Genomic DNA, 27706 nt, shown 5'->3' on the forward strand with positions numbered 1-27706 from the left:
GTTTCGGGTAAAATTGGCAGGAGGAGGCCATGTAACTCATAATTGGCGATTTAAATGCAATCAAAAACAAATAAATGCCTGTTCAGATCTTATTCACAGACCAAACCTGCTTCAAGACAAAATTACCGTCTTTGGGCACCGGCCAAGCATAAACACACATTAAACGTTCGTGTTAATCATAAACCTCACAAGCGTTCTTTGCCTCAGAGTGTTACCTGTTCTGACAATTCAAAAAAAAAAAAATGTTTTTAAAGGAGCTGACACACATTTTGTGGAATTTCTGACATGAAGCTAATATAAAGGTTTGCACTCAAAGACAAGCATATTTTTCCCCTCTAGTGAAACAGTGAGCCACAATTATAAACCAATGAGCACTAAACAAATCTTAATAGACAGGTTTCTTCTTTGAAATAATTAGAACGTAAGAGGAGCCCCACAGATCAAGACACTGGATCAGGTCATAGACATCTAATCCAGCTTCCTGTATCTCACTGTGGCCCACCAGATGCCTTTGGGAGCACCCAAGGCGACAAGAGACCTGTATCCAATTGGCACTCCCTTGCACTTGGCACTCAGAAATAGAAGGATCCAGGACCCATCTAGTCCAGCATCCTATTTTCCACAGAGCCTCAGGAAGGAATACTCCCTCTCCTGCCACTGCACCCCTGCAGCTGGTAAACAGAGGTAAACTACCTCTGAACCTGGAGGTGGTCTGCAGCCATAATGACTAGTAGCCCCTGATAGACTTGTCCTCCATGAAATCGGTGATCCCCCTTCAGAGCAATCTAGGCCCGTGGCCACCACCAGTTCTTGTGGCAGAGAATGGCAGAGAATTGTACACAGCTCACTCTGAGCTGTGTACATTGAAAAGCACCTGCCAACCCGGGTCAATGGATAACCTCTGGTTTTAGTGTACAGTAGTGAGAAAGGAAGGGGGAAAAGAAACTTTCTCCCCCCCCCCCCCACACTTCTTGCATCATTTTAGAAAAGTATTCTTCAAGCCTGAGGTACCTCATTTCTGGGATTGCGGCAACTTATGGGAATGATTAAGTTTGAAGGCCACTGGACTACAGCACCACCAGATAAATCAGGAGGCATCTTGCTTCACAGACCAGGACATTGTGTCCCAGACCTGCTCAGGTTCTTAGTAATTGTGCTAAAATAGCTTCCACTAGTGCCAGGCTTCAGGGTAATCTTTTCTGTTCTCTCTGATAAGAATATTTGGTTATAGTGAACAGTGCTGGTAGGGCAAAACAGGGGCAGGGGTTGCAGCAATGGGGGGGCAATGGGGCAATGTGGGGTGCGGCAATGGGGGGGTTGTTGGATAGGGTCCTGGGCGGGTAGCAGGATTGACAGTGGGGTCCCCAGTCTCATATACTGGGATCATGCCAGAAAAATGTTTTAGAAGACACCATCAAGTCTGTGCCCCCCATTTTTACCTTTTTTTTCTAAGCTACAAAGCCCAAAATGCAAGGACGGAAATCTGAAATTTTTTTTGCAGTGCATGTTAGTGGTGCAAATGAGGGGAATTTGTACTGATAAAAAAAGTGCACAGCTCCACTCTCAATAGTACCACTCTGATCCCCTGTCCCACTCCAGATGATGGCAGCAGAGTAGTAACAGGGCATGAGCAGCAAATATTCAAATGTCAGCACGGGCCAGGCTGCAAACATTCCTTGAGTTGTTTTATGAGCGCAGTCATATCCCTGGCAGATCCAATTAGCCGACACAAAGACTTCCTTGTGTCCCATGCCCGATGTTCCATCTATGTCGATATTTCCACGTTTCGGACCATTATGAAACGAGGGCCTGCCAAGTGGAGCTCTGGAGGCAGCACAGAGAACAGGTCACCCACCTCTTCGAGGCCTTTCCACGGCAGGGCCAGCAGCCAGCGTCCCTCGGACACCTCCAACAGCGAGCATTTGCAGAAGCCCACACTCCCTGTGTCAACGGAGTCGGTGACAGCGGTCCTTCCTTCGGCTAAGTCCCACAGGAAGATGTTTTGGTCGCGAGCCTGACTGCGATCATTAAAAGCAACATGACAATTTTTTTTTAAGGAGGAAATGGGGAAAATGCAACCCACAAAACAACGACAAATTCACAGAAAACAGCTATCGTGTTATATAAAATATACAATCAATCAATGCCATCTGAGAGCAGACACTATGATCAGCAATTATCCCATGATTTCAAATAAACCACACATGCCCGATCTCGTCTGATCTCAGAAGCTAAGCAGGGTCAGGCCTGGTTAGTACTTGGATGGGAGACCGCCTGGGAATACCGGGTGCTGTAGGCTTACACCATAGTCTTTCGAGACTGAAGGTTGCCAACCCATTGATATCCACCCAACACCCTCTGTCCATAAATCTAATAAATAATGAGCAGGACTCTTGGAAAGACAATCTAGATTCTCTCCCCTCTTTTAAAATATCTTTTAAAAACCCACCATTTTTATTATTTTTTGAGACTAGGTCAGGAGCTCACAAACTCTGGTCTGTGGGCTAGATCCGGTGTGCCAGCATAATCAGCTCAGGCACAGAGGAGTGGTGGTGAAGCCTTACCATTTCCACAACCCCTGCCAATTTGCTGCCTGGGGCAAACTGTCTCAATTGGCCTCATGGATGGGCCCACCCTAAGGGCACAGAAGGAGTATTGCAGCTTTGGCAACCAGCGGCTAAAAAATTCTAGCCACTGTTAATAAAGTCAAGCGTAATTCATAGCCTGCACTCTCTACCCAAACTTCTCAGCGTCCCAGCATCTCTAGATGTTAGAGAATTGTGCCAACTTAGTGCTATAATGGGATGCAATTTCTCCATAAACCAGTGCCTCGGATCAGCTCCACCATACATGCCCCAAACCACCATTTCCTTAGCATATACTTTCAGCAACGGCTAGGCACATGCTTGCAGATTTTATTTAATCAATGACTTATCCAAGATCAGTGGCACTTGACTTTAAGATACTTTTCTGCTAAGAGTTAAACCAGGGATGTCAAACTCGTTTCATACAGAGGCCTGAAGTTAGGACTCGTGGTGCCTGCCGAGGGCCAGAAGTGACATCATTCAGCAGATCACAGCCAGAAATAAGCACTTTGTTCTCACACAGAAACTCATCAGCTTCTATGTGACAAAAGAGAAAAGGTGCAAACCTTGTTCATATTTTCAAGACATGGGAGAGCCCAATTATCACGGAAGCCACATAAATTGCTTCTGGGGGCCACATTTGGCCCGTGGGCCTTATGTTTGACACCCCTGAGTTAAACAAAGGCAACACCACTAGCCCTTTCTGAAAAATTGTGAAGTTTGCAATGAAATAACAGATTCTATCCAATTGTCCCACTCAACTGTAAATTCATCTCGAGCATTACTTGCTATTTGACAGAGCAGTGATCTTCAACTACAGGTGTGTGTCACTTAACAACAAGGATATGTTCTTTGATCCCTGTTGTTATGCGATTAGGTCATTAAGTGAACACCTAGTCCAATCTATTGCCTTTGTTGTGTCAACAGACACTCCCTGCCAGATGCTAGCTGGCTGCACAGGCTACTGCCTCTTCTTTGCATTAAGAGCCTCTCTGCTGTGTAAACAGACCCTCTGCTGCAAGCTATGGGAGACACGATTGCCTCATTAAGAGCATCTTTATTGTGCTTTGACCACCGTCATACATGCGGTCCGTCACTGAGCAAACGGTTGCTAAGCAGCGCACGCCTGAACTGCGTTGCAGCACGTTGATGTGCTGCCATTGGTATGCAGCTGTGTTGCGGGAGTTTGGGGGAGAGCCATTTATTAGTAGGACCGACAGTGTGGTGGGTGTGCCTTGTCAATTGTCAAAGGTGCTTTGACGATTTTAGCACCTTCTCAGTGTGCCATGGGATGACCATGGTAGGAAATAATTGTGACAGAGGAACACTCGTATCGGAACATCAGGTATCTATTCCTCTTGATTAACTCGTTCGCCAGCAGTTTCCCAGCGGGGCCCTGCATTGCCACACACCTATGTAAACAGCGTTCCCATTTATCCTGCCATCTGATGATCCGAACATAACCTCCTGCCCACGGAGGGAAGGTGAAGCTACTCGGCGTTCTCGCAATTTGCATGTACAAAATGGGCCTGAAAATTATTAGGAACAGCTCGGAAGATTGAGATTAGATTTAAATCGGATTAATGGCGCTGCTGCAAAAGATACACCTAGCCTACAAAGTCATTCACAATTCATTCATTTGGGGCTTCTTTGGTACATAGAAAGTTGCTCCCAAGGCAGACCATTGGTCCAGAATTGCAGAATTGCAGCTTTCAGACAAGGGTCTTCTTTCCCAGCCTTCCCTGGAGACTGAACCCGAGATCTTCTGCATGCAAAGCAGCAGTTCAACCAGTGTGCCGCAGCCCTTCCCTTAAGCCTCCTGACTCACAGAGTCATCAAACCTACGGCACTGCCTTCTACCAAGTTACACCTTCAGTCCATCAAGCTCGGTATTGTCTGCTCTCTGACTGGCAGGTGTCTATGGATTAACAGCGGTGCTACCGGAGTTGTTTCCAAGTAGAGATTGAACCCTGTGGTTCTGCCACTGTTTGGGGGCTCCTCCCCAAGGAGAGGTCACAGAATTGGAACCACTGCCTCCTTCTCTGCAGAGCAGCATCTCAATCGCCATTAAAACTACCCAGCCACCAATTAAAATTGTCAAGGCACGCCACACTGTCAGCCAGGGGGTTCGCATCCCCCTATGGCCCTAATATAGGACCCTCCCCCAGGTGCAGACTCTTCTATATTGATCTGCTCCGTGAAGCTTTGCGGCTGCGCAGGGATTTGAACCTGGATTTTCCAAGTCTAGGTCCAACTCCCGAACCACTACAACACCCTGGCTCTGGTCAATCAGTCAAACACTGTACTGTCTGCCGTACCGTGAGGCAAAACTCTGGATTTTCTCCCAACTCTTCGACATTCCAATCACAGGGGATCTGCACCCCAAAGGACTATTGAGTCCGCATTTGCTCTGTTGCTGCTGTTTGATGGACTGACCAGAGCCAGGGTGTTGTAGTGGTTTGGGAGTTGGACTTAGACTTGGAAGATTCAGGTTCAATTCCCTGCACAGCCACAAAGCTTCCTGGATGACCTTGGGCCAGTCTCTCTCTCTCTCTCTCTCTCTCTCTCTCTCTCTCTCTCTCTCAGCCTCACTTACCTTACAGGGTTGCTGTGAGGCCAAAAGGAAGGAAGGAATCACTTTAAAACCCTATGCAATAGATGGCAAATCCCATATTTATTTCACATTTTTATACCACCCTTCCTCCAAGGAGATCAGGCTGATGTACATGAATCCTTCCCTCTTTTTGTCCTCACAACGACCCTGTAAGGTAGGTGAGGCTGAGAATGCCTGGCTCAAGGTCACCCAGGAAGCTTCATGGTTGAGCAGGGACCTGGATCTTTCACATCCAAGTCCAGCTCCTGAACCACTAGACCATCCCGGCTCTCAGTTGCGGTTTAGGAGTGCTTCTGGTCCTAAAAGGACAAAGTGGGGGGGGGGGCCCTCTGGGGCAGAGGCCTGCTTTAGGATCCCTATGTTGCCTCCCCAATTGCCCCCCCATGAGACATGGAGTGCTGCTATCAGTACTAAGAGGTGGGGCATTCTGATGGTTCTGGGCCCCTGGGTGGCACCCAACTTGGCTGACTCCTGTCTCCACCCCAAACACCACTTCCATTTAAACTGACGGCCCACATTTCTCTCTTTCATGTTTGCCGTCTTTCCAGAGCAAAGGTTTTAAAAAAAAACACCATTGTGCAATGACTTAGAGGAGACAGGAGCACCTCGCAGAGGTTAACTGTAGCTCTGGAAAGTAGCTGCGTCTTTTGCAGGCAGCAACTTTCAGGGCATGGGGCATATGGGAAGAAAACCATGTAATTATGTCAACGACTCACCCTCTAATGCTCGCCTGCTGGGGTGTTAACTGTGGTTCTGCAGACAGCAACAAATATAAATGCTAATCAGGGCTGCTAACAGAAGATGTCTTCCCTTGATAAACATGTCAAAACACCTCTGAATCCGACTGACACGCAGACAATCCGCTCTACCAGCAGGAGCACCCGGGCAGCCAAAAGAACAGAGAGTCTGGTGGTAACCTCTGAACCCAAGAGATGTCTTGGGGCAGAAGCTTCCATGAAAGAGAGTTGACTCTTCTACCATAGGCAATGGAAAAGAAAAAAAGAAAATATCTACAGAGCCTATGCATGTCTACTCAGAAGTAAACCCCACAGAATTCAAGGGGAATTACTCCTAGATAATTGTGCACAGGACTGCAGCCTTAGCTTTTCTTTAAACCAGGGGTGTCCAAAGTTTTTGGCAGGAGGGCCACATCAGCTCTCTGACACTGTGTCGGGGGCCGGGGAAAAAAAAGAATTAATTTACATTGAAAATTTGAATAAATGTACATAAGGTTATATAAATGAATATATTAAAGATGAACTTATATGAATGAATGAAGGTCTTGCAATAGCTCAATGCCTATAAAAGGCCTTACACAAAGCAAGGCTGGCCTTTCCTTTGCCGCCGCTGCTGCATCACAAATGGAGGGAGCTCTCATCCCACAGCTCACGCGAGAGGTCGAACAGTCGCTCTCACACTGAGAGAAGTTGCATTGGGCCAGTGCAGGCTTCAACAAATCTCCGGAGGGCCAGAGGCTCATTGGAGACTGGGGGCTCCTTGAGGGCTGCATTGAGAGGCCTCGAGGGCCGCAAGTGGCCCCTGGGCCGGGGTTTGGGCAGCCCTGCTTTAAACAAACAAACAAACAAAAAAGCTGCACCAAAAACAGCATGCATTGGTGGATCTTGCCCAGGTACTGGATTGCTGGCACCAGTCTAAGAGCCCAATCCTATCCAACTTTACAGATCTGGTGTAGCCACAATGCAGCCCTGTGGTAAAGGAACACATGTTTCCATACCGTGAAAAAGCCCCAGTGACTGACCCTCCACCACAGGATGCAGCGCATACCCCACTGGTACAACTGCACCAGGACTGGAATATTGGATAGGATTGGGCCCTAAAGGTGCTATATGTCAATGCTGGAGGCCTGACAGAAAGTGATGGATTCTCGCTCCACAATGTATCTTTAAAATCAATAAATAAAACGCCTAATGAAATGGGAATGGTTTTAGATGGTTTAAAAAAAAAAAAAAACAGGCAAAGGAGGGGGAGCCGACAACATAGATCCCTCCAGCAGGGAATTCCACAAGGGGGGGACACCACAACGGAGAACAGCCTCCCATGTGTTGCAGCCTCCCACTGCAGCCTCCCACTGCAACTGAGCATCTAAAAATGATGGAGTGCCTCTCTGGATCAGTGATTTTCAATGTTTCTCTTTTGACACACAGACCTCTGCGGTCTTTGCCTCTTGTGATGTCACTTCTGGCCCCTGGGGGACTCTTCTGGGTTCTGCGGCCTTTATTGGGCAACTGTTTGTAGAAACGAACCAACCGTCTGTCTTTCTTCCTCCACTGGCTCTGCCAGAAGAGTTTTTCAGCAATTTTCAACATCTTTGCTCCAAACACCCACGGCAGACCTTTCACGGTACACCAATGTGCCATGGTGCGCCAGTTGAAAACTGCTGCGCTAGACGAGCTCCCCACGAGGGCAGCTTCCTTCACACAGGAAGAGACGGTGACAATTACCACTACTCTCCATTTAACAGCTGTCCCCTTATAACTTAGATCTACATGAAACTCCAGACCCTTAACCCACTCAGTATCTAGCATTTTACAAGAACATTACCACACTCTTTTGATCTTGTATCACTAACCCAGGGGTCTCTAAACTTTTCGGCTGAGGAGCCGCATCAAATATCTGGCACAGTGTGGAGGGCCGGAAAAAAAAATTAAATAGAAAATTTAAATAAATACATTAGAGATGGAATTTAGATGAGTGAATAAATGAATGGGCTCAAATGTCAAGGATTTCTCCAAGCACCAACACAGCCTAAGAGACAAAGCACACACTTAAATGGACCTCTATTTCCCCACCCCACAAGCACAACTCTGGTTGTGTTTGGTCAACTGGGCCAGAGGCTCTCAGGAGACCCTTGCACTAACCTAAGAAGGCTATTTCTGTTGTGCAACGTTTGAACCCAGTACACTGATTTTCCACCGTGGCCATCCATGGTTCTGTCTATCCTCTGTGTCTTCATATTCCAGACATGGATCAGCCCATTTGAGGATCTAGTCCAAGCAAAACAAAAGGAGAAACAAATGATCTTTGTAACACAACAATTTAAAATGATGAATTCTTACTGTGCTTCCAAATGTATTAGCCCTGAAGTTGTCTGCAGATTTCTTATAACGCAAAGACTTTGGGTTGGATCCAAGGAAAGGCAGTTGTGATTAAGCACCATTGAAATTGCCGAGATAAGTTAGTCGGGACTAACGTTAAGTCCCATTAGTTTCAGTTTGCATAGAAATCCACAATTCACGGTCAGGTAATGCTTAATTTAGGATCAGCCACAAATAAAACAAAGCAAGCTTCGTAATTCTAAATCATTCTTCCTCAGAAAGATGAAGAAGAGAAAAGAGGGGGGATGTTGAGTCTGTGACCGTAAATAATGAATGATGATTAAAAGGGGGGGGCATGTTGAAGGAGCTTCAAGAATCCGCAGACTGTAAAATCTAAAGTGGAGTTGAGGACATTGAGGAACAGTCTATGGGCTATCAGAATGCCAGATGCAAGGGAGGGCACCAGGATGCAGGTCTCTTGTTATCTGGTGTGCTCCCTGGGGCATTCAGTGGGCCGCTGTGAGATCCAGGAAGCTGGACTAGATGGGCCTATGGCCTGATCCAGTGAGGCTGTCCTTATGTTCTAAGTCAGGGGTCTCCAGACTTTTTGGCCAAATATCTGGCGTGGTGTGGAGGGCCGGAAAAAAAAATTTAAATATAAAATTTAAATGAATAAATTAGAGATGGAACTTAAATGAGTGAATAAATGAACGAATGGGCTCATTCATTCAACCTCTCTGGCCCTCAGAACACCCTCCAGACACAATCAGAGCACAGTTCTGGTCATGTTCAGTTGAGTGGGCCAGAGGCTTTCAGGGGACAAGAGATTGGCCACGGGCCGGAAAGAGGCTTACTGCGGGCCACATCTGGCCCCCGGACCAGGCTTTGGAGACCCCTGTTCTAAGGAATTTTTGCCTAAGCATCTTGTGCATGTACCAAAAACTCACCCGGAGAAAAGAATGGGAAGTTCTGAGTCTGCACAATGGAAGCAAAGAGTGTTGACTGCATCATTGGCTCCCCGCAGAACAAACAGAGGATCCGGAGGAGGGAGAGCCATAATGACAATGGCATGGAAGAGACCCCTATAAGAGAAAATAAAAATCAGAGAGAAGCACGAAGCACACACCTTGGTTCATGCACAACAAGACAGCCAACTTCTGAACACCCATGGGCATACACTGGAACAGAGACAGATCCAGTCTTTGTGTTGGGGGGGGGGGGAGCCATGAGCAATACCTTAACTCCAGAGCCCAGGTCAACCAAGCGGGTACACCTGGGGTTCTGACTGAACTTTGACCTCTGTGGCTGAAGTTCGCTGGGCTCCTATTCTGACTCTACCCTCCGGAGCCGCCACTTCCAGGCAGGTAGACCTGGGCTCCTGGCTGGGTGTGATCTTGCTGCTGACACCGTACCCCATGGGCGTTTCCCTGGCACCCTGGGACCACACACCCATGACTTCCCCCCCCCCAAATCTGCTCCTGCAGTGGACACTCAGTGTCTGCAGGGGATCTGTTCCAGGACCCCTCTCAGATTGCAACTTCCAAGATGAAGAAATCCACAGGAGAGCCTTCAGAGGACTTCCTGGAAGTGCCTGGAAGTCTGCAGGGGCCATGAACGCTATTTGGCCCACTGTATGAAATTTATTTATTTTATTTTTCACATTTTTATCCCGCCCTTCCTTCCTCCAAAGAGCTCAGAGTGGTGTACGCAGCTGCTCCCCTCCTTTAGTCCTCACAACAACCCTGTGAGGTAGGTGAGAGAAAGCGACTGGCCCAAGGTCACCCAGGAAACTTTGTGGCTGAGGGGGGATTTGAACCTGGTTCGTCCAGGTCTAAGTCCACCTCCCAAACCACTACACCACCCTGGCTCTCAGGGTGACCTTGACACCCCTGATTTGGACATGCACATTTTGGGCTTCCACGAGTCAGATCTGGACCTCTAAGCTTCATTTCTAGATGATAAACTGCCACGTATATTCAAAAGATCAATCAACCAGTTGTTTGCAAGAACTATCAAGTCACAAAGCGCACAACCCTGCGCACAAAAATGTTTTCATGACATTCCCTAAAGCAGGGCTTATCCCAAATGTCTGTGCAGGCCGTGGCTGTACGTTACTTGACCCAGAACGCTGTTTCAGGGTGTTTAAAATTATACTTCTGGAGCATTCTCAAGGGTTTCTTTCATGCGTATTGCTTTTCATGCGAAATCAGTGGTCGTACACCAGGATCCTGTGTTTTATTTCCTGAACGTGTCATGCGTGTTCCTAAAGAGGCGCGAGATATCATCATGATGGATGTCGCCCGCGCTGAACCCATCACAGTGTTTTGTTCTTAAGTTTCGACAGCCGTTTTCACAAATGGAGGCAACCCATTACTCTGCTAGCTATAGTCAACTAACCCCCCAAAAGAAGCATATTAAGCTGACACACTGTTCAATCCACCCCCCCAGCAGCAGCAGCAAATCCAGCGCCAGTCACTGAGCCTGTGTGACCCTAGGACTGTGTGGTAAGCTCACTGAGGCTCCCGACATGGTCAGAAACTACTTTTGGTTTTCAGGAAGTACAGTTTAAGATTGCGGGGAAGCCTCAAAGGCTTCCCCAGTCAGTCCCAACGCCACGAGAGACTCCGTCACACTTGAAAGGGGGCAGCTTCGCAAGTGGGAGGGTGGCATCTTGCAGGAGGCAGCATCATGGACCTTTGCCCTGGGAGTGGGGAGGGGTAAGTCCGCCACTGATCCTTAGCATGTCTATAAAGAAAGAGACCCTTCATTACTCTAGGGCAGGGGTGCCCAAACCCCGGCGCTGGGGCCACTTGCGGCCCTCAAGGCCTCTCAATGCGGTCCTCAGGGAGCCCCCAGTCTCCAATGAGCCTCTGGCCCTCCAGAGATTTGTTGGAGCCCACACTGGCCCGACACAACTGCTCTCAGCAAGAGGGCGATTGTTTGACCTCTCGCATGAGCTGTGGGATAAGGGCTCCCTCCACTGTTTGTTGTTTCATGTCTGTGATGCAGTAGCAGCAGTGAAGGAAAGGCCGGCCTTGCTTTGTGCAAGGCCTTTTATAGACCTTGAGCTAGTGCAAGACCTTCATTCATTCATATAAGTTCATCTTTAATATATTCATTTATGTAAACTTATGTAAATTTATTCAAATTTTAAATGTAAATTAATTCTTTTTTTTCCCCCCGGCCCCCAACATAGTGTCAGAGAGCTGATGCGGCCCTCCTGCCAAAAACTTTGGACACCCCTGCTCTAGGGCAGCAATTTTCAACATTTTTCTTCTCACGGCACACTGACCTCTATTGTCTTCTCTCTGGTCTTTGCCAGTTTGGATGTAACTTCCTGCTTCCAGGAGACTCTTCTGAGTATAGGGGCTCTTTTTTTAGAGCAACTGTTATTACAGACAGTTGCTCTAGATGTAAAGAGGAAGAGGGACAGACTTTTCATTACTACAGACAGTTGTCCTAGAAACAGAGCCGCAGAATCCGGAAGAGTTTTTCAGTGCTTTTCAAGCGCTGTGCTCCAAACTCCTGTGGCACACCTGCGGACCTTTCATGGCACACTGGTTGACAATCGCTGTTCCAGAGAGTGTCAGCCCTACTGTGAAATGAGATGCCCAGGGGGCAAACTGTGAGCCAGTTCTCATGACAGCACAGCAGCCCACCTCCTGCCTCTCCATGGATGGCCTGCCAAAGGAAGGAAGGAAGGAAAGAAGGAAGGAAGGAAGCCATGCTGTGTGCCCTTTGCCTCTGAAAGTACAACTAGATCCACAGTGTACAAACTGCAAGAGAGGAGATTCTGGCTGAACATCAGGAAGACATCTTAGGGGGTCTTTCCCCAGCCTGGGAGTCAACTCCATGGTTCCCCATAAGCTCCCCAACCCTGGGAATCAACCTAGGACCTTCTGCCTGAAATGCAGGGAAACTACTATGGTATGACAGCCCTTCTCCCTTTCACAGATGCATTTAGTTACACTCAAAGGGAATAAATTAGTTTTGTTTAATTTGGAAACTTCTTATGACAGATAGAATCTCCAAATTCCAACCTGAAGCTCATTACGAAATTCATTTCACAGGCTGCCCTATTGTTCACACACAATATGGTAAGAAGACAAATCCAAAAAATGTACAGCCTTTGATTTAACGCGGCCGGCTGACAGTTTTAACGACGCTGCCCGCCCCTTTGATGAATCACACCCTTGTACAAGGCTGCTCCCTTGGGTGCGAGTCAAAGCCTCAGCGTCGAGGACATGCTCCATCCTCCTTATGGTGCCACTGTAGATATCACACTAATTTCTAAAAGCTTTTTCGTCTCCACCATCACACCAACCTGCCTGAAACGGCCTTCGCCAACAAGGGGCACGTGACCCGCACAGCAAGGCAGTTGGTTCCACATTGTGACTCAAAATAATGACAACTGCAAAAGCTCAGCGCGAGGAGATGTTCTGGAGAACAGGACGGATTCTGAAGCAATATTCCAGGAGAAGGAAGGAGGAAACAACATGGAGAAGAATCACCCCAGAGGCTATCTGGAATTATGAGACAGGATTTGATAGAGTGTTCTCCCCCCTTAATTATGGAGAGATGTGCTGACAGTTGAGTCTGCATGAATCTGGGGAGGGCTGAAGCTGGCACAGAACCTATGCTCCCAAATGCATGTCTTTACAGGGTGCTCTGTGCACCAGCACAGGGAGTCGTTAGGGAGAAACGGCTGCAACCACACTTGTGCAACTTCGTACATCATCAGAACATAAGAAGAGCCTTGCTGGATCAGGTCAAAGGCCCATCTAGTCCAGCTTCCTGTATCTCACAGCGGCCCACCAAATGCCCCAGGGAGCACACAAGACAACAGACACAACCTGAGCCCCAGTGCCCTCCCCTGCATCTGGCAATCAGAGGCAGCCTGCCTCTAAAACCAAAAGCTTGCACATACCTACAATGATTTGTAACCCGTAATGGACTTTTCCTCTAGAAATTTGTCCAATCCCCTCTTAAAGGCATCCAGGCAAGATGCCATCACTACTTCCTGTTGCAAAGAGTTCCACAAACTAATTACACGCTGGGTAATCAAGTTGAAAACACCATCGGTTGCCACCTGTTGACTTCCAGACAGAACTGAACTGGTACACATGGCTTTAACGTATATGCCTTTCCTGTATTTCACTATACACCAGGGGTGCCCAAACTCCGGCCCTGGGGCTAGTTGCGGCCCTCGAGGCCTCTCAATGAGGCTCTCAGGGAGCCCCCAGTCTCCAATGAGCCTCTGGCCCTCCGGAGATTTGCTGGAGCCCACACCGGCCCAACGCAACTGCTCTCAGCGTGAGGGCAACTGTTTGACCTCTTGCGTGAGCTGTGGGATGAGGGCTCCCTCCACTGCTTGTTGTTTCATGTCTGTGATGCAGTAGCAGTAGCAAAGGAAAGGCCAGCCTTGCTTTGTGCAAGGCCTTTTATAGGCCTTGAGCTATTGCAAGACCTTCATTCATGCATATAAGTTCATCTTTAATATATTTATTTATGTAAATCTATCTAAATTTATTCAAATTTGAAATGTAAATTAACTTATTTTTCCCTGGCCCCCGACACAGTGTCAGAGAGATGTTGTGGCCCTCCTGCCAAAAACTTTGGACACCCCTGCTATACACTAATGAACGCACTATTCTGTGTTTCGTGATATCTCAGGCTAAACGTATCGACCCTTTCCAGCGCTGCGTATGGAATCCCAAAGTCCCAATCTCGCCACCCAATCACCACCCACCCGGTTTGCTATTTGGTTCCCAAACTGGGCACTGCGGCAAACTCACAGGATGTCCTTGGTGGCCTTTTCACATCACCGCCATCTCGAATCGTGTGAGATTCAAGACGGTGGTGCCCGGAAAAGTTGGGTACCACCATCTTTAATTGTACAAGATCTTCTGTGATTCAAGCCTGGGAGAGCCAGGCGATGGCACTGTGACCGCAGGGTGCTGTGATCATGGTAAGCTTGAGAACCGCTGGGTTATAACCTTTTAAAATATGGAAATATCAGAAAGACTACCTTTCCCCCCCCTCCCCTCCCCTCAAAACAAACAAACACAAAGAAATTCAGGGCATTGAAAACATTAGCAGATTCCCACAGGAAAAATTCCAGCAGAATTCAGCAATTCTCCTGTTCCCACCCCTTGTCACTTGCATTTCCATCACACATTGCAGGAAAAACAAAATTGATGGTAGGAGATCACGCAACCCATTGCCACCATTGCCAGCCCCAGTCCACAAGCTCCCAGAGGCAGGCTAATCCCGGCAACTGGTCTTGAGCCAAGACCAAAAATGTGAGTTTTTTGCAATCGCTTGTTGAGCAGCGAAAACTTGGTACCCACGGAGAGGGTGGGGGGAGATGTCAGGTATACCAGAAATAAATCTCTCTAGGTACATCTGGCAAATCTATTGGGGACTTAAAACCCAATAGCAGGTGTGCAACCGTAATTATGACTGCAGAAGTATTTGACACATCCAGGTGTGCTCCTGATCAAATATATTTGAATCCCTGTTATTCTTTTCGAAATTCCATTCCTACCAGGTGCCCTCCTCGCAAAGGAAAGCGAGATTAAAGAATCAGACACTTTTCTTCAAAGTGCTGACACGACACCCCTACCTTGTGCGTCAATTGTTGGGATTCTTTCGCTACCACGTCACTTTTTTTATAGCAAGCTTGCGATCGGCGAGGCTGCTGCGGCATGTGTACTTGAGCCCGTGCGTGAACGCGGCATTTCAAAGGGCGCCACTTGAAAGTGAAGATGTATATTGAGAAATATGCCTTTTGTATTGATGATTATTGTGTGTTTTTTTGTGTGTGTGTTAACTGAATGATGTATGATGGAACCTGGGGCCAAACCTTATGTGTAACCTGTGTTCTACCCACCCAAAGTTAAACCTATTTCCTTTCCTGTATCTGTAATAAATAAATAAAATATATTTAAAAAAAGAAAGTGAAGATGTAAAGAGCCGTGTGTCAGGACGGACCATCTGGTCCAATGTTTCCCACTGTTTCCCACTGTGACCAATCAGATGCTGCTGGAAAGTCCAAAAGCAGGAGATGAAGACAGCCCCTCCCCAACCTGTTGCTCCCCAACCATTGCTCCCCTTTAACTGGTATTCAGAGGAAAACCGCCACCAACCTTGCAGGTAGCTCACATGACCAGTAGCCCTTTATAGACGTGTCCTCCACAAATGTGTCTGATAAGCCACCTGAGCTAGTGCCCATCGACACATCTTGTGGCAGTGAATTCCACAGACTAATGACGCAGGAGGTGAAGAAGTACTTCCTTTGACAGTCCTAGAACTCCTGCCAAACAGTCTCATTGGATGACCCATAGTCCTAGAGAATCTTTCTCTCTCTCTCCTTTCCACTGAACATATACAGGTTGGACCCCAGCATCGCTATGGGGTGAACATGGGAGGAGCAAGGAACTCCGCGCAACCCAAAACGGGGTTTTCAGCACCAAAAATCGTGCTGGGAAAAGGTGTGCTTTGGCCACAAAGAAGTAAGAATGCCGATTTTGGCTTTTTTTTGGTTTGGTTTGGTTTTTAAAGTGATTTCAATTTGAACCCTGGTATCTGCTTGAATGCACAGTGAATCAAATCCAAGGATCCCGGATCCACAGATACAGGGGTCCAATTGTAACTCCCAGTCCTGTCCTTTCAATGCCTTTTTTGTAAGCCAAGAGACACAATACAACTGCAGAACTGCATTCACCTTAACAGATCCAGGCTGGCTTCACTATGCGCTGGGAGGGCTTAGTTGTTGAACATTAAGCGTATCTGTTTACAGTGCGAAGGGTGTGACACAAGACAACACACCCATGACCAAAAAGGCGTTAATGGCGCTACTGAAACTAGAGAGACTTGTTTGCATGTTTTTATTGACAACGCTTATATCCCATCAAGGGGGCTGGTGTGAGCTAGAGCACTGGCTCATGCAGATGACATAGAAAAGAAAGCGCAAAGCTCCTTACCATGCTTTTCGCATGGTTCGGTCAAACCCAGAAGTGCAGGGTTTTATTTCATTAAAATTTTTTTGATTTTATTGATTTTACTGAAAGGGACGGAATATGCAGGAAGTCCTGCGCGTCTGGCTTTAAGGACACCGCACAGAGAGCAAGATAAAATGGTGGGTGGTTTGCTTCTGGCTCAGAAAAGCATCAAGACACATAAAGACTCCAGGATTACGTTCCTTTGGAACATCAAGACACATGAAGACTCGTTCCTTCCAACCAATTTTCTTCCTTTGAAACCTACCTTCTTTTCCAACAAACGTCAGCCTGCAAATTAATTAGGCTCAATATTCTAACTCCACAGACCTAGAGTCAAAACCAGAATTAACTTAACCAGGGAAAATTGTTTTTAAGCTTCTCTCCTCTTGGGCTGGGAGACTGAGAAAAAAAATGGCACTCCGCTGTTACCTTTGAACAATTTAAAGACAAAGACATTAAGAGCGTCATCTAGAGAAAGACGATTTTTAATTGTCCGTCTATGTGACCGCACTTGTCATTACCTGTGTCTTGATTGGCCAAGTTTTTTGTTTTTTTTAACAGGCTGGAAACAATAACTGCTGCCAGCACCCGTTTTAACACAGACACCAAACAGACACTAATGACCAGTTCTTCCATTCATTCAAACATCAACCCCGCCCTATGCAGAACTATAAGGGTGGGAAATAAAAAGAGACAGAGGAAAGGATAAAATTTCTATTTTATGCATTCAAGACCACAGTTAAAGGTGTGTGCTGAAATTCCATCCCTATTTACCAGGTTAGCCACAGTTACCAAAATGCAGTCTGGCTAGAAACCAGAAATGTGGGTTTCTACAATTATATTATTACACTTTTATTCGACACTTCCTCCTAGGAGCTCAGGTCAGCATCATTCATTCATTCATTCATTCATTCATTCATTCAAAAGACTTATATTCTGCCTTTCCTAGGTTCAAGGTGGTGTACAGTTAGAAAATAAAATACAATCATAAAAACATAAGAATAAAAAAGATCTTAAGCAGGGTGCCAAATGAGGCTCTCCTGGTAATGTGAAAAGCAGCCACCAATCCCAACATCATCACCTACTGCTCCCACACTCCCCAATTTGAAAAAGAAGATAGGAATAAAGGCAGGAGGGGAGAGCGGTTTGGAGGTTAACACTAACCATAATTTGTCAGACTGCAAACCATGGTTTGCAAGGAGAAGAAGGAATGGGAGGGAAGACAGAAACAGAAGAGTCCACACCAGTGGCATCACTAGGGTTTGCGACACCCACTGGAGGGAGGCCAACATGGCATCCCTATGATGTGGGTAGGGCAATGCCCCAGGTAGAGGGCATGGTGAGGTACCATTGCCCCGCCCTGCTGCTATTTTGGCTGTAACTTTTGATAGAACGGAAATATTTCAATGTGGTTTGTTTCATTGCATTCTGCATGAAATTACACACTGATAGATATATAACATGGTGGTGTTATTTGACAATACCAAGATTTTAAAATTTTTGGTGAGCAGTAGTGTCACCCGGTGTGTTCCTCACCCTCTGCATCCCCCTAGCAATTCCACTGGTCCACACCATGTTCCTGATCCTCCAATTAGGATGATCACCTGCATCAAGCCCAAGAAATCTGATGGAAACGGACTAATGACCAATTTAACAGCCAAGCACCCAGAGCTTTAGGAGGCAATTCAATCAACTTCCTTTTTCTCCAAAAACCAGAACAAAAACCAGAATATGGGATATGAGCAAAAACCAGGATATGGGATATTTTGCTTGGAGTAAGGAACGTCCTGAAAAGCTAAAAACACCCTGTATCAATATGCAACTTTAAAAAAAAAAATTGGAATCCAAGCTGGTGCCTCGAGGACCGCTTCAAATGCTTCCATCTGTGGGTCGTGAAGTTTCACTATAACTATTTTCCATATGAAAACACACATTCAGCATGGGAGCCCAAGAAAGACTGATGGTAATTATTTTTAGGACACCAAGTTAGCATATGGATCTCATTGCCACTTATATACTTTAGCCGCCCAAACCAAAAAAGCTATTAATCAATATGTACACCCCATATATTAGCATAAACATCCATCATTCTAGTACTCCCAGTGTGTCACCCCTGGTAATTCCCCCCACCAGTCTTTCATACTGACACATTTGCTTTCAGCTATCAGCTGGTTAACCTCTCGGTTTGGGGTGCAGAAATCCGCTTGAGCAAGAAGGCTTCAGAAGACAGCCAGAATAGCATGGAAACATGCAAATGCCCCCCACCACCACCACAACCACCGCTCCCCAAATTGGAGCGAGACACCGAAAAGCCCCGCATTTGGCATGGCTCGTTGCATTGGCTTTGAAACGCAAAACGTTAAAAAACGGCGGAAGCTGGATGGATTTTTTTATTTTTCATATATGGGTTCAACTTGCTTGATTAAGGGGATTTGGGGGGGGCACAAAAGAAAAATGCAGCTGTTCTGTTTTATGAAGCCATAAATTGCCTGATTAAAAAAAAAAATGCGAGGATGAATTTTAAGAAAGCCAAAACAAACCTTGCAATCGTTTCAATTTCAATACACAGGGCTTGTTTGCGGGGCATCCCTGACTCAGATTAAATCAGTCGTCAATGCGAACGAAAAGCACATCTTAACCTACACCAGTCACAACTGGGATACAGTCCAACAGCAGGGGCAAACACATGCACACAGAGACAACACATTAACCATCGGACCATGGTACAGCTGTCATGTGCACACACAGCACTCCAATCGCCTGAATTATCCGATACCTGCTCCTAGCAAGTCACTGCCCCCTTTTTGCCCCCTTTGGGAATGCCACATGAAATACGCATGGCTGCACACTGTTACAGTTGTCATTCTTAAGGCTCAAGTGCCTTCCCCCTGATCTCTAGCAATAAATCTCTGACAGCAAGCTGAGCACAGTGCACAAGTTGGCTAGCTATGGGCTGCATGGTGCCTTCTTGTTCATGCGCACATAATGGCAAATCTATGAGTTTCTCCCCCCCCCCCAAGACTCTTATCATGCTTGAAACAATGGCTGGTTGGCAACCTTCAGTCTCGAAAGACTATGGTATAAGCCTACAGCACCTGGTATTCCCAGGCGGTCTCCCATCCAAGTACTAACCAGGCCCGACCCTGCTTAGCTTCCAAGGTCAGACAAGATCGGGAGATAGTGTTCAGTATAGGGAGATGGTTGGCAACCTTCAGTCTCGAAAGACTATGGTAGAAGCCTACAGCACCCAGTATTCCCAGGCGGTCTCCCATCCAAGTACTAACCAGGCCCGACCCTGCTTAGCTTCTGAGATCAGACAAGATCGGGAGATAGTGTTCAGTATAGGGAGATGGTTGGCAACTTTCAGTCTCGAAAGACTATGGTAGAAGCCTACAGCACCTGGTATTCCCAAGCGGTCTCCCATCCAAGTACTAACCAGGCCTGACCCTGCTTAGCTTCCGAGATCAGACAAGATCGGGAGATAGTGTTCAGTATAGGGAGATGGTTGGCAACTTTCAGTCTCGAAAGACTATGGTAGAAGCCTACAGCACCTGGTATTCCCAAGCGGTCTCCCATCCAAGTACTAACCAGGCCCGACCCTGCTTAGCTTCCGAGATCAGACAAGATCAGGAGATAGTGTTCAGTATAGGGAGATGGTTGGCAACTTTCAGTCTCGAAAGACTATGGTATAAGCCTACAGCACCTGGTATTCCCAGGCGGTCTCCCATCCAAGTACTAACCAGGCCCGACCCTGCTTAGCTTCCAAGATCAGACAAGATCGGGAGATAGTGTTCAGTATAGGGAGATGGTTGGCAACCTTCAGTCTCGAAAGACTATGGTAGAAGCCTACAGCACCTGGTATTCCGAGGTGGTCTCCCATCCAAGTAATAACCAGGCCTGATGCTGCTTAGCTTCTAATATCAGACAAGATCATGAAGATCTATCCAGGTAGTTGGGAGGGTGCAAATGAAACAAAGATGAGATGAGCATGACGGGGGTGGAATTGTGAACTGCGGATACCTAAAACTGCTGAAACAGAGTCTGTGGATTGGGGGGGGCAAGTTTGACTGCACTTTAGCACTGAACTCCAGGGTTTGACATGATGCCAAACCTCTGTCTGCCATCACATTTGAATCAAGTATTCCCAGGCGGTCTCCCATCCAAGTACTAACCAGGCCTGACCCTGCTTAGCTTCTGAGATCAATATTCCATGAGCATAACTGAATGTTTTGTGTGTGTGTGGGGGGGAGAAACCAAGGTTTTTTTAAAAAAAGAATTGGGGTTGAGAGCAAAGGAATCCCTTGATGGATTGATTTTCACATTTTTATGTCACCTTTCCTCCAAGGAGCTCAGGATGGTGTACACAGTTCCTCCCTTCCTTGTGTCTTCACAACAACCCTGTGAGGTAGGCCAGGCCAACAGTGATTGGCCCAAGATTACCCGGGAAGCTTCATGGCTGTGCGGGGATTTTAAACTAGATCTTCCAGGTCTAAGTCCAACTCCTGAACTGCTACACCAGCCTGGTTCTCCATCTCAATTCCAAATCAAGGGGAGAAAATTTTTGCCTGTCACTAAACAGAGCACATAGATCTGGCACAACAGAAAAGCTCTAACCGCCCAATTCTAAACCAACTTCCCACGTGAAACAGCCCCAAGGTAACAAACATTCTCCTTACCTTGAAGGGGCCTCCAGAACTGCCCCCACCACTACAGGATGCAGCACATGTACTTTTGGCATGGTTGCATCAGGGCCCGAAAGCTAGTTAAGCTTGGGCCGTCGCAGATAAACAGAACACCAACAGAAAAATATTTCCAAGTATCAATTTTATTTATCTGCATATGAAAATTGCTTTCCACAAACGCGCAAGACCATCGCAACTTAAAAAAAAGAATGAAACACCTTATTTGCATTGGTTGTTTAACTTGCCACATATAGCTCTGGATAATGCCGTCCAAATGCTCTGGGTGAAAATTAACATTTAGAATACAAGGGAATCTTCTACCCGGTGGTTCTCAAACTTTTGAGAACCAGGACCCACTTTTTGGAATGACCATCTTTTGGGACCCATTGGAAGTGCTGTGATGTCATTAACCTGGAAGTGATGTCATGGTTGGAAGTGACACTGTCCATTTAGGCTTCAGACCTAAGCCACAATCAGTCAAAGGCTCCCCACTAAACAGAGAGCTTGTGCTGGAAGCTCAAAAGTCAAAGCAGAACACAGACTTGGATCCTTCTCCAACCACACAACCCTTCCCCTTCCCAGTGTCCCACCTTCCCAACTATTCAGGGCAAAGCACTTGGCCTCTCTCCCCACCGAGAGCCCACCCTGCCCAGACACCCTGTGCCCTGTATTTTCAGCTCTGTATTTTCAAAGGTGGTCAAGCTAGGTGCTACGCGACCCACCTAGCGGGTCCCCACCCAGAGTTTGATTCAGAATATAAGAGCATCTTCTTCACAATGGAAGCTTCATAGCGAACCCTTCTAGACCTTAGATTGACCCATCCAAGCTGGACTGACCCAGCTAAGAGTAGGCAGGGAATCAGCCCGAGTCTGTGTACCAGAAGGCTCAGATCAGGGGAAACAGGCGCATCCGATCCCCTAAATGAGATCCATGCCCTCTCAAAGAAGTTCACAGAAGGATTTTTCAATCTTCCTGCAAAGGTAGAGAAAGTAAACAGGGACAAAGTCTAGTGGAGGCAGGAGTGTGGCAGGTAGATTCATCTCTGGACACTAAGGCTGCAATCCTATCCACACTTTCCTAAGTCCCATTGAATACAATACAATATTGAATACAATAGGGCTTACTTCTGAGTAGATATGTATAGGATTGTGCCCTAAGGCTCAGAGGCAAATTCAGGTCTGCCACACTTGATAAATCGTGGCAACTAACAGAACACTGATAAGCCGGGGACAACGGAAAGGTTATTTTCCAGGGCTTCCCAGTTCAGCCATGTGGAGTCATCTGTCAGCTTCGGATCAGACAGCCCGGCCCCCTTAATTAGGGGTAAGGGAACATCAGGCACAAACTTCATGTATCCACCAGCAAGATCAGGCTAAAAATGTCCTTAGACAGCACAGGTTTAATTAAACACCTTCCAGACATTTTAGCAGACATTTCCTGAAATAATCTTATTCTCTCTTTCTTTGTCTTTTTTTTTCTTTTGCTCTGTTTTTTTGTTTAATAAGGGGTAAAAAAAAAAAAACTGACAGAGAAGAAGTATATCAAGTTGTTGCAATATCTGAAATTCATCAGGGCCAAACTGCAATTAAGGACTCCGTCATTTTCAGCAATTTAAAGCTCCACTTCACGGGAACACTAATTAATTCTAGACAAATATTTTTCCCATGACAAACTTGCTTCTCCTTTTTTTTTTTTTATAATCGCTCAATTTATTCCCTTCTAATTACTCTTTAATTAATCTAGCCTTAGTATAACGTTATAGTCTTTCTTGGCAGCCCACCAGGAAAGACGGTAAGCTGATTGCAATTTCGTTGTGCAATACGCCAACCCGCAAATGCCAGTTTCAACACCCCATTTATTTATTTGTCTGTTCTGTTACTTTCCTTTCCCCCCCACAGGGCATACGAGCATGATACATGATAAATGGCTGATATCGTTCTCTCCTCCTAGAGGCAAGTGTGCTGCAAGAAAACCGCCTGGCTTTCGACTTCAGCAAGAATGGTGCATTTTGTACCCAAAATGATCCCTCTTTGGGAAAGAAGGCCACTGCAAAAATTGCAAATAAAAACCAAACTTTCCTTCTGACATAAGCACAGCTGACCTCAACAAAGGACAACCAGATGTCATAACCGCAAAAGAGGACCAGGCACCCCAAAACGTAGGACATCCAAGAAAAATGTAGGACAGGACAAAATAAAAGCTAGAAACACTCATGTATTGATTTCATTTGGTTCATTTAAACCCAACCTTTAGAAGCCCATGGACCACTGAAGCAAAAATTGGAATTGTCATGGGCCACTTGTGGCTGTGAAGAGTCTGGTCTTCGCCCTGTCTGGTGGTCTGTCTCCCAAGCACTCCCCCATGGATTATTGGAGAGGACGGAGAATGGCCTGACCACAGCCACAGCTGACACTTCAATGGTTGTGGCTGTGGGTAGTCCATTCTCTGCCCTCTTTGGTGGTCCACGGGAGATTACATAAGAACATAAGAACAGCCCCACTGGATAAGGCCATAGGCCCATCTAGTCCAGCTTCCTGTATCTCACAGCGGCCCACCAAATGCCCCAGGGAGCACATCAGATAACCTGCATCCTGGTGCCCTGCCTTGCATCTGGCATTCTGACATAGCCCATTTCTAAAATCAGGAGGTTGCGCATACACATCATGGCTTGTATCCCGTAATGGATTTTTCCTCCAGAAACTTGTCCAATCCCCTTTTAAAGGCGTCCAGGCCAGATGCCGTCACCACATCCTGTGGCAAGGAGTTCCACAGACCAACCACACACTGAGTAAAGAAATATTTTCTCTTGTCTGTTCTAACTCTCCCAACGCTCAATTTTAGTGGATGTCCCCTGGTTCTGGTGTTATGTGAGAGTGTAAAGAGCATCTCCCTATCCACTCTGTCCATCCCCTGCATAATGTTGTATGTCTCAATCATGTCCCCCCTCAGGCATCTCTTTTCTAGGCTGAAGAGGCCCAAACGCCGTAGCCTTTCCTCGTAAGGAAGGTGCCCCAGCCCCATAATCATCTTAGTCGCTCGCTTTTGCACCTTTTCCATTTCCACTATGTCTTTTTTGAGATGCGGCGACCAGAACTGGACACAATACTGGATCAATGGAGATTGATCACTCCCAGCGTCTCGCTGTGCATGGAAAGGGGATTTTTTTTCCTGAGACCTCGCGGACCACTTCTCAGAATCTCGCAGACCACCAGTGGTCACTGGACTACAGGCTGCAAACCAGTGATTTAAACACTATATTCCTTATTAGTAATTTTAAAACTATATTACATACAATCTATTAATTACAAGGAGGTTATGCGCTGTTTGCAGGGGTCCACTCACATGGAAAAGGAAGACATCTAAGTTATTTTCCAGGACATGAGGCTAAAAAAAAAAAAAAAAAGACATGACCTGGAAAAAGAGGACATCTGGTCACCATGACCTCAACTTAAGGACAAGCCTATTTCTCAAACCACAAGTTTCAAAGTCCTTTCACCACTAGGAAAGCATGTTGTACTATTGGGGTGGTGTCCGGGGTTGACAAGGTAAGGCATGGAGACAGTCTATACCACATTCTCCTCTCCTCCACACTTCCTTTCAAATCCGGGAGGCAAAGATAGGCAGAAAGAAGAGGATGGCAGGCACCCCCTGCCAATCCACTACCCAAGGCGACTGCCTCAGTTGGCCTCATGACTGGGCCATGCCCAAGACTAAAATTCTCTATGAGAACTCTCAGCATATTTTAAAAACTGCAGTTCCAAGTGTTATTTAGGGGAAAAATCACGATACCCAATCTGGTTTTAAGTCAAGCTAGCAAGAGATGTAACTTGAAACTGCTCTGCTGACAGACTAAACCCATTCCTTCAAACCTGGCATACCTTCCAATTGCCTCTCATTCCTGGGGCTGCCCCTATTTTGCTTTTTGGGGAGATTCTGGAGATATCCTTAAACGCATTTTTTAGAATGCACATACTTTTTCCTTTCCACCTTCCCAGAACTGTGTATCCAGGATGATATGCTGAAGATGCAGTGACTCTATACCAGAGGTAGCCACACCGTGGCTCTTTGACACATAATGCACGGCTTGCGGAACTCTGTTAGCTGAACTCCTTTCTTTGCATCACAATTAATATAAAAGGTAAATAAGAAATTTTCAAGCTCTATAACTATTCAGCAGGTATAAACCGAGAGTGCACAGGATTAATCTTACGTTTTAGATTTAAGTAAGTTCAGGGTCAGGAAATATATTTAAAAATTGAAGTGCTGCTTAAATACTGCAGCTCTCAATACCTGAAGTCAAACAAGGTTAGCCACCCCTGCTCTATAACAAACAGCAGTGGCATTAGAGATTGGCCAGGTTGTACGTACCTGGGTGCTCTTTGGGGACCATGCCCAAAAGAGCACTCACCTGGCCTGGTTGATCCCTGGATCTTCAGTACTAGCAATACCAATAGCACCCAATGCCCCATTAGGAGTGGGTGGGAATGCCAGGGGGACAAAATGTATGGTTTTCCCCAGGGCCCCCAGCTACCTAACACAGGGTTTCAACACCTGTGGTTTTTCATATCCATGGAGCCCCTATGGATGACAAGGGACCGCTATAATATTTTTATTTACAAGTAATATTTATTTTAATTTAATTTATTTGAAAAAAAAACAACTTGATTCATTTCTTGTAATGAGGCAGCACTAATGAATGCATAGCCTCAAGGCTTAAGGGGCTTAGTTACGTGAACCAGCCTTCACCTGCCCCTCACTACCCATCATTGATGGACTTGGGGGGAAAAAATACAGTCAGACACTGAGCTCCCTATATTTACACCAGCTTGCAAACTGCAGGAGCTTGGCTGTTGCAGGGCAATTAGCAGCTATCTTGCAAACTGCAGGAGCTCAGCTCTTTGCAGGGCAGTTAGCAGCTACCTGATTTTTGAATAGCCTCAGGGCTTGAGGCAATGAGTTATCTAATCTTCCCATCACCCATGCTTTCACTGGAGGCTCTGCAAGACCCACCAGTCTGAGAAATGCTGCAATAAACAACGTCAGGCAGTGGAATGGTGTGTAGGGAGCACTGGTGTGAGAACAAAGGTGCTAGCAATATATAAGAATATCCCACTGTGTGCAGGAGAGACTGTAGTTTAGCAGTAAGAGGTACACTTGGGTGAAGGTCTTCTCCAAATCTTAACCAGAGCTAAGAGACTAGGGGCCAAATCCTATCCAATTTTCCACTGCCAATGGGGCATGCACTGCATCTTGTGGTGGGGAGGCAATCATAGAGGCCTCCTTAAGGTATGGAAACTTTTGTTCCTTTACATTGGGACTGCATTGCGGCTGCACCGGTGCTGGAAAATTGGATTGGGCCCTTGGAAACATCATTTTTTACCGCCAGGCCAAACACTCGCAGAAAGCCATCGTGAAACTAAAAGTGGTTTCATTGCCGAAATTCCAAAGCGCCCTCTCATATGTACCCCAACTTGAACTTCCAGCCTTTGAATACGCTCTGAATAGCCCCTTATTGTGCTATGCCGGATTGCTGGCAGGAACCAACCTGTCAATCGTTCATCGGATAATCAGATCACCTCGTGTTCCAACCACATTTATGAAGGACGTTCACCAGCGCTGTTACTCAAACCAGAAAAATCTAGATCAAAGTATGACCAAGCCTACCACACAATGGGAACGTTATAAATGTTTAAACACTGGTGAAAATACCTCCATTGTCCCAGCGCATTAAAAATTGAAATCCGCTTCTCGATTGTCCAATGCCACCGTATTCCTCCGTGGCTAACGGGGTCAGGATTGCTTAGAGAGTGGGAGCTGGCATCTGGTAGAAGGGACATCATTTGAAAACTCAGAGAGTGGTCTGAGTAGTTGGTATAGGAGTTTGAAGTAAGCCATATCAATTCTTGTTGCAATCTGGGAACTACTGGAGGCTCATCAAACTATCTCTGCCTGATCACACCATTTTAGTTGGAGTGAACATGGAGTATAGTTGGAGTATAGAGCTCAGATTATCTCTATTGCAGGTTGGGAATCCTTTATCCAAAATGCTTGGGACCAGAAGTGTTTTGGATATCAGATTTTCCCATAGTTCAGAATACTGTACTTGCATATACCTAACGAGAAATCTTGGAGGGTGGGCCCAAGTTTAAACACAAAATTCACTTATGTTTCATATACACCTTATATACACAAAGGCTATAAGTAACTTTATACAATAGTTTTAAAAATTTTGTGCATTTTGTGTGACCCGTGCCTTGAGATTTTCCACTTGGGGCATCATGTCGGAGCTCAAAAAAAAGTTATGGTTTTCAGAAAACTTTGGATTTCAGAATTCTGGATCAGGGATGCCCAACCTGTATTTGGATAATTTTTTTCCCCTCTCCTACCTAGTTCACTGTGATCCGAGCTTTCATGGCTACCTTTTTAGATCATATTATTTCTACGCAAATTATTGTCTTTCCTGGCTGTCAGCACCCCAGTCTAAGCTTGCTGAAGGAAGAGCCAAAGTTATCTAAAACCACTTCACTTCCAAGAGGAGAGCAGGCAGAGCTAGAAGAGCGAAGAGAATTACCATTGTAACCGGGACAGGAAGGAGTCCGCCACGGCTTAATCCACTAACCGCCAAGAGCCGCCATTGAACCAAGTCAGTAATACTCATGTTGACTTTGCTCCAATCAGATTCTCTGTGTGTAATTCAAACTTTGGAAAAGAAAAAAAAACAAAACCCATGACAATTTACGGAAAGGGGATTAATTTAGTCATTTTT

At 46.2% G+C, this 27706-nt stretch overlaps 2 protein-coding genes and 1 pseudogene across 2 annotated transcripts in view; 1 reads left to right on the plus strand and 2 right to left on the minus strand.

Annotated features, from left to right (window-relative positions):
• Positions 1-27706, plus strand: part of ARVCF (ARVCF delta catenin family member) — a 752684-nt gene that overhangs the window by 139829 nt on the left and 585149 nt on the right. The window lies entirely within an intron of this gene.
• Positions 1-27706, minus strand: part of LOC136634381 (guanine nucleotide-binding protein subunit beta-like protein 1) — an 81864-nt gene that overhangs the window by 28311 nt on the left and 25847 nt on the right. Inside the window, exons 2-4 of the mRNA XM_066609881.1 lie at positions 9203-9337; positions 8079-8204; positions 1856-2018 (exon numbers count right to left, since the gene is read on the minus strand). Of these exons, the coding sequence (XP_066465978.1) occupies positions 1856-2018; positions 8079-8204; positions 9203-9312 (399 nt within the window). The 5' untranslated portion in view covers positions 9313-9337. The remainder of the gene's footprint in view (positions 1-1855; positions 2019-8078; positions 8205-9202; positions 9338-27706) is intronic.
• LOC136634774 (5S ribosomal RNA) lies at positions 19646-19768 on the minus strand (annotated as a pseudogene).

This window comes from Tiliqua scincoides, chromosome 14 (assembly GCF_035046505.1).
Source record: "Tiliqua scincoides isolate rTilSci1 chromosome 14, rTilSci1.hap2, whole genome shotgun sequence".
NCBI classification, from domain to species: domain Eukaryota; kingdom Metazoa; phylum Chordata; class Lepidosauria; order Squamata; family Scincidae; genus Tiliqua; species Tiliqua scincoides.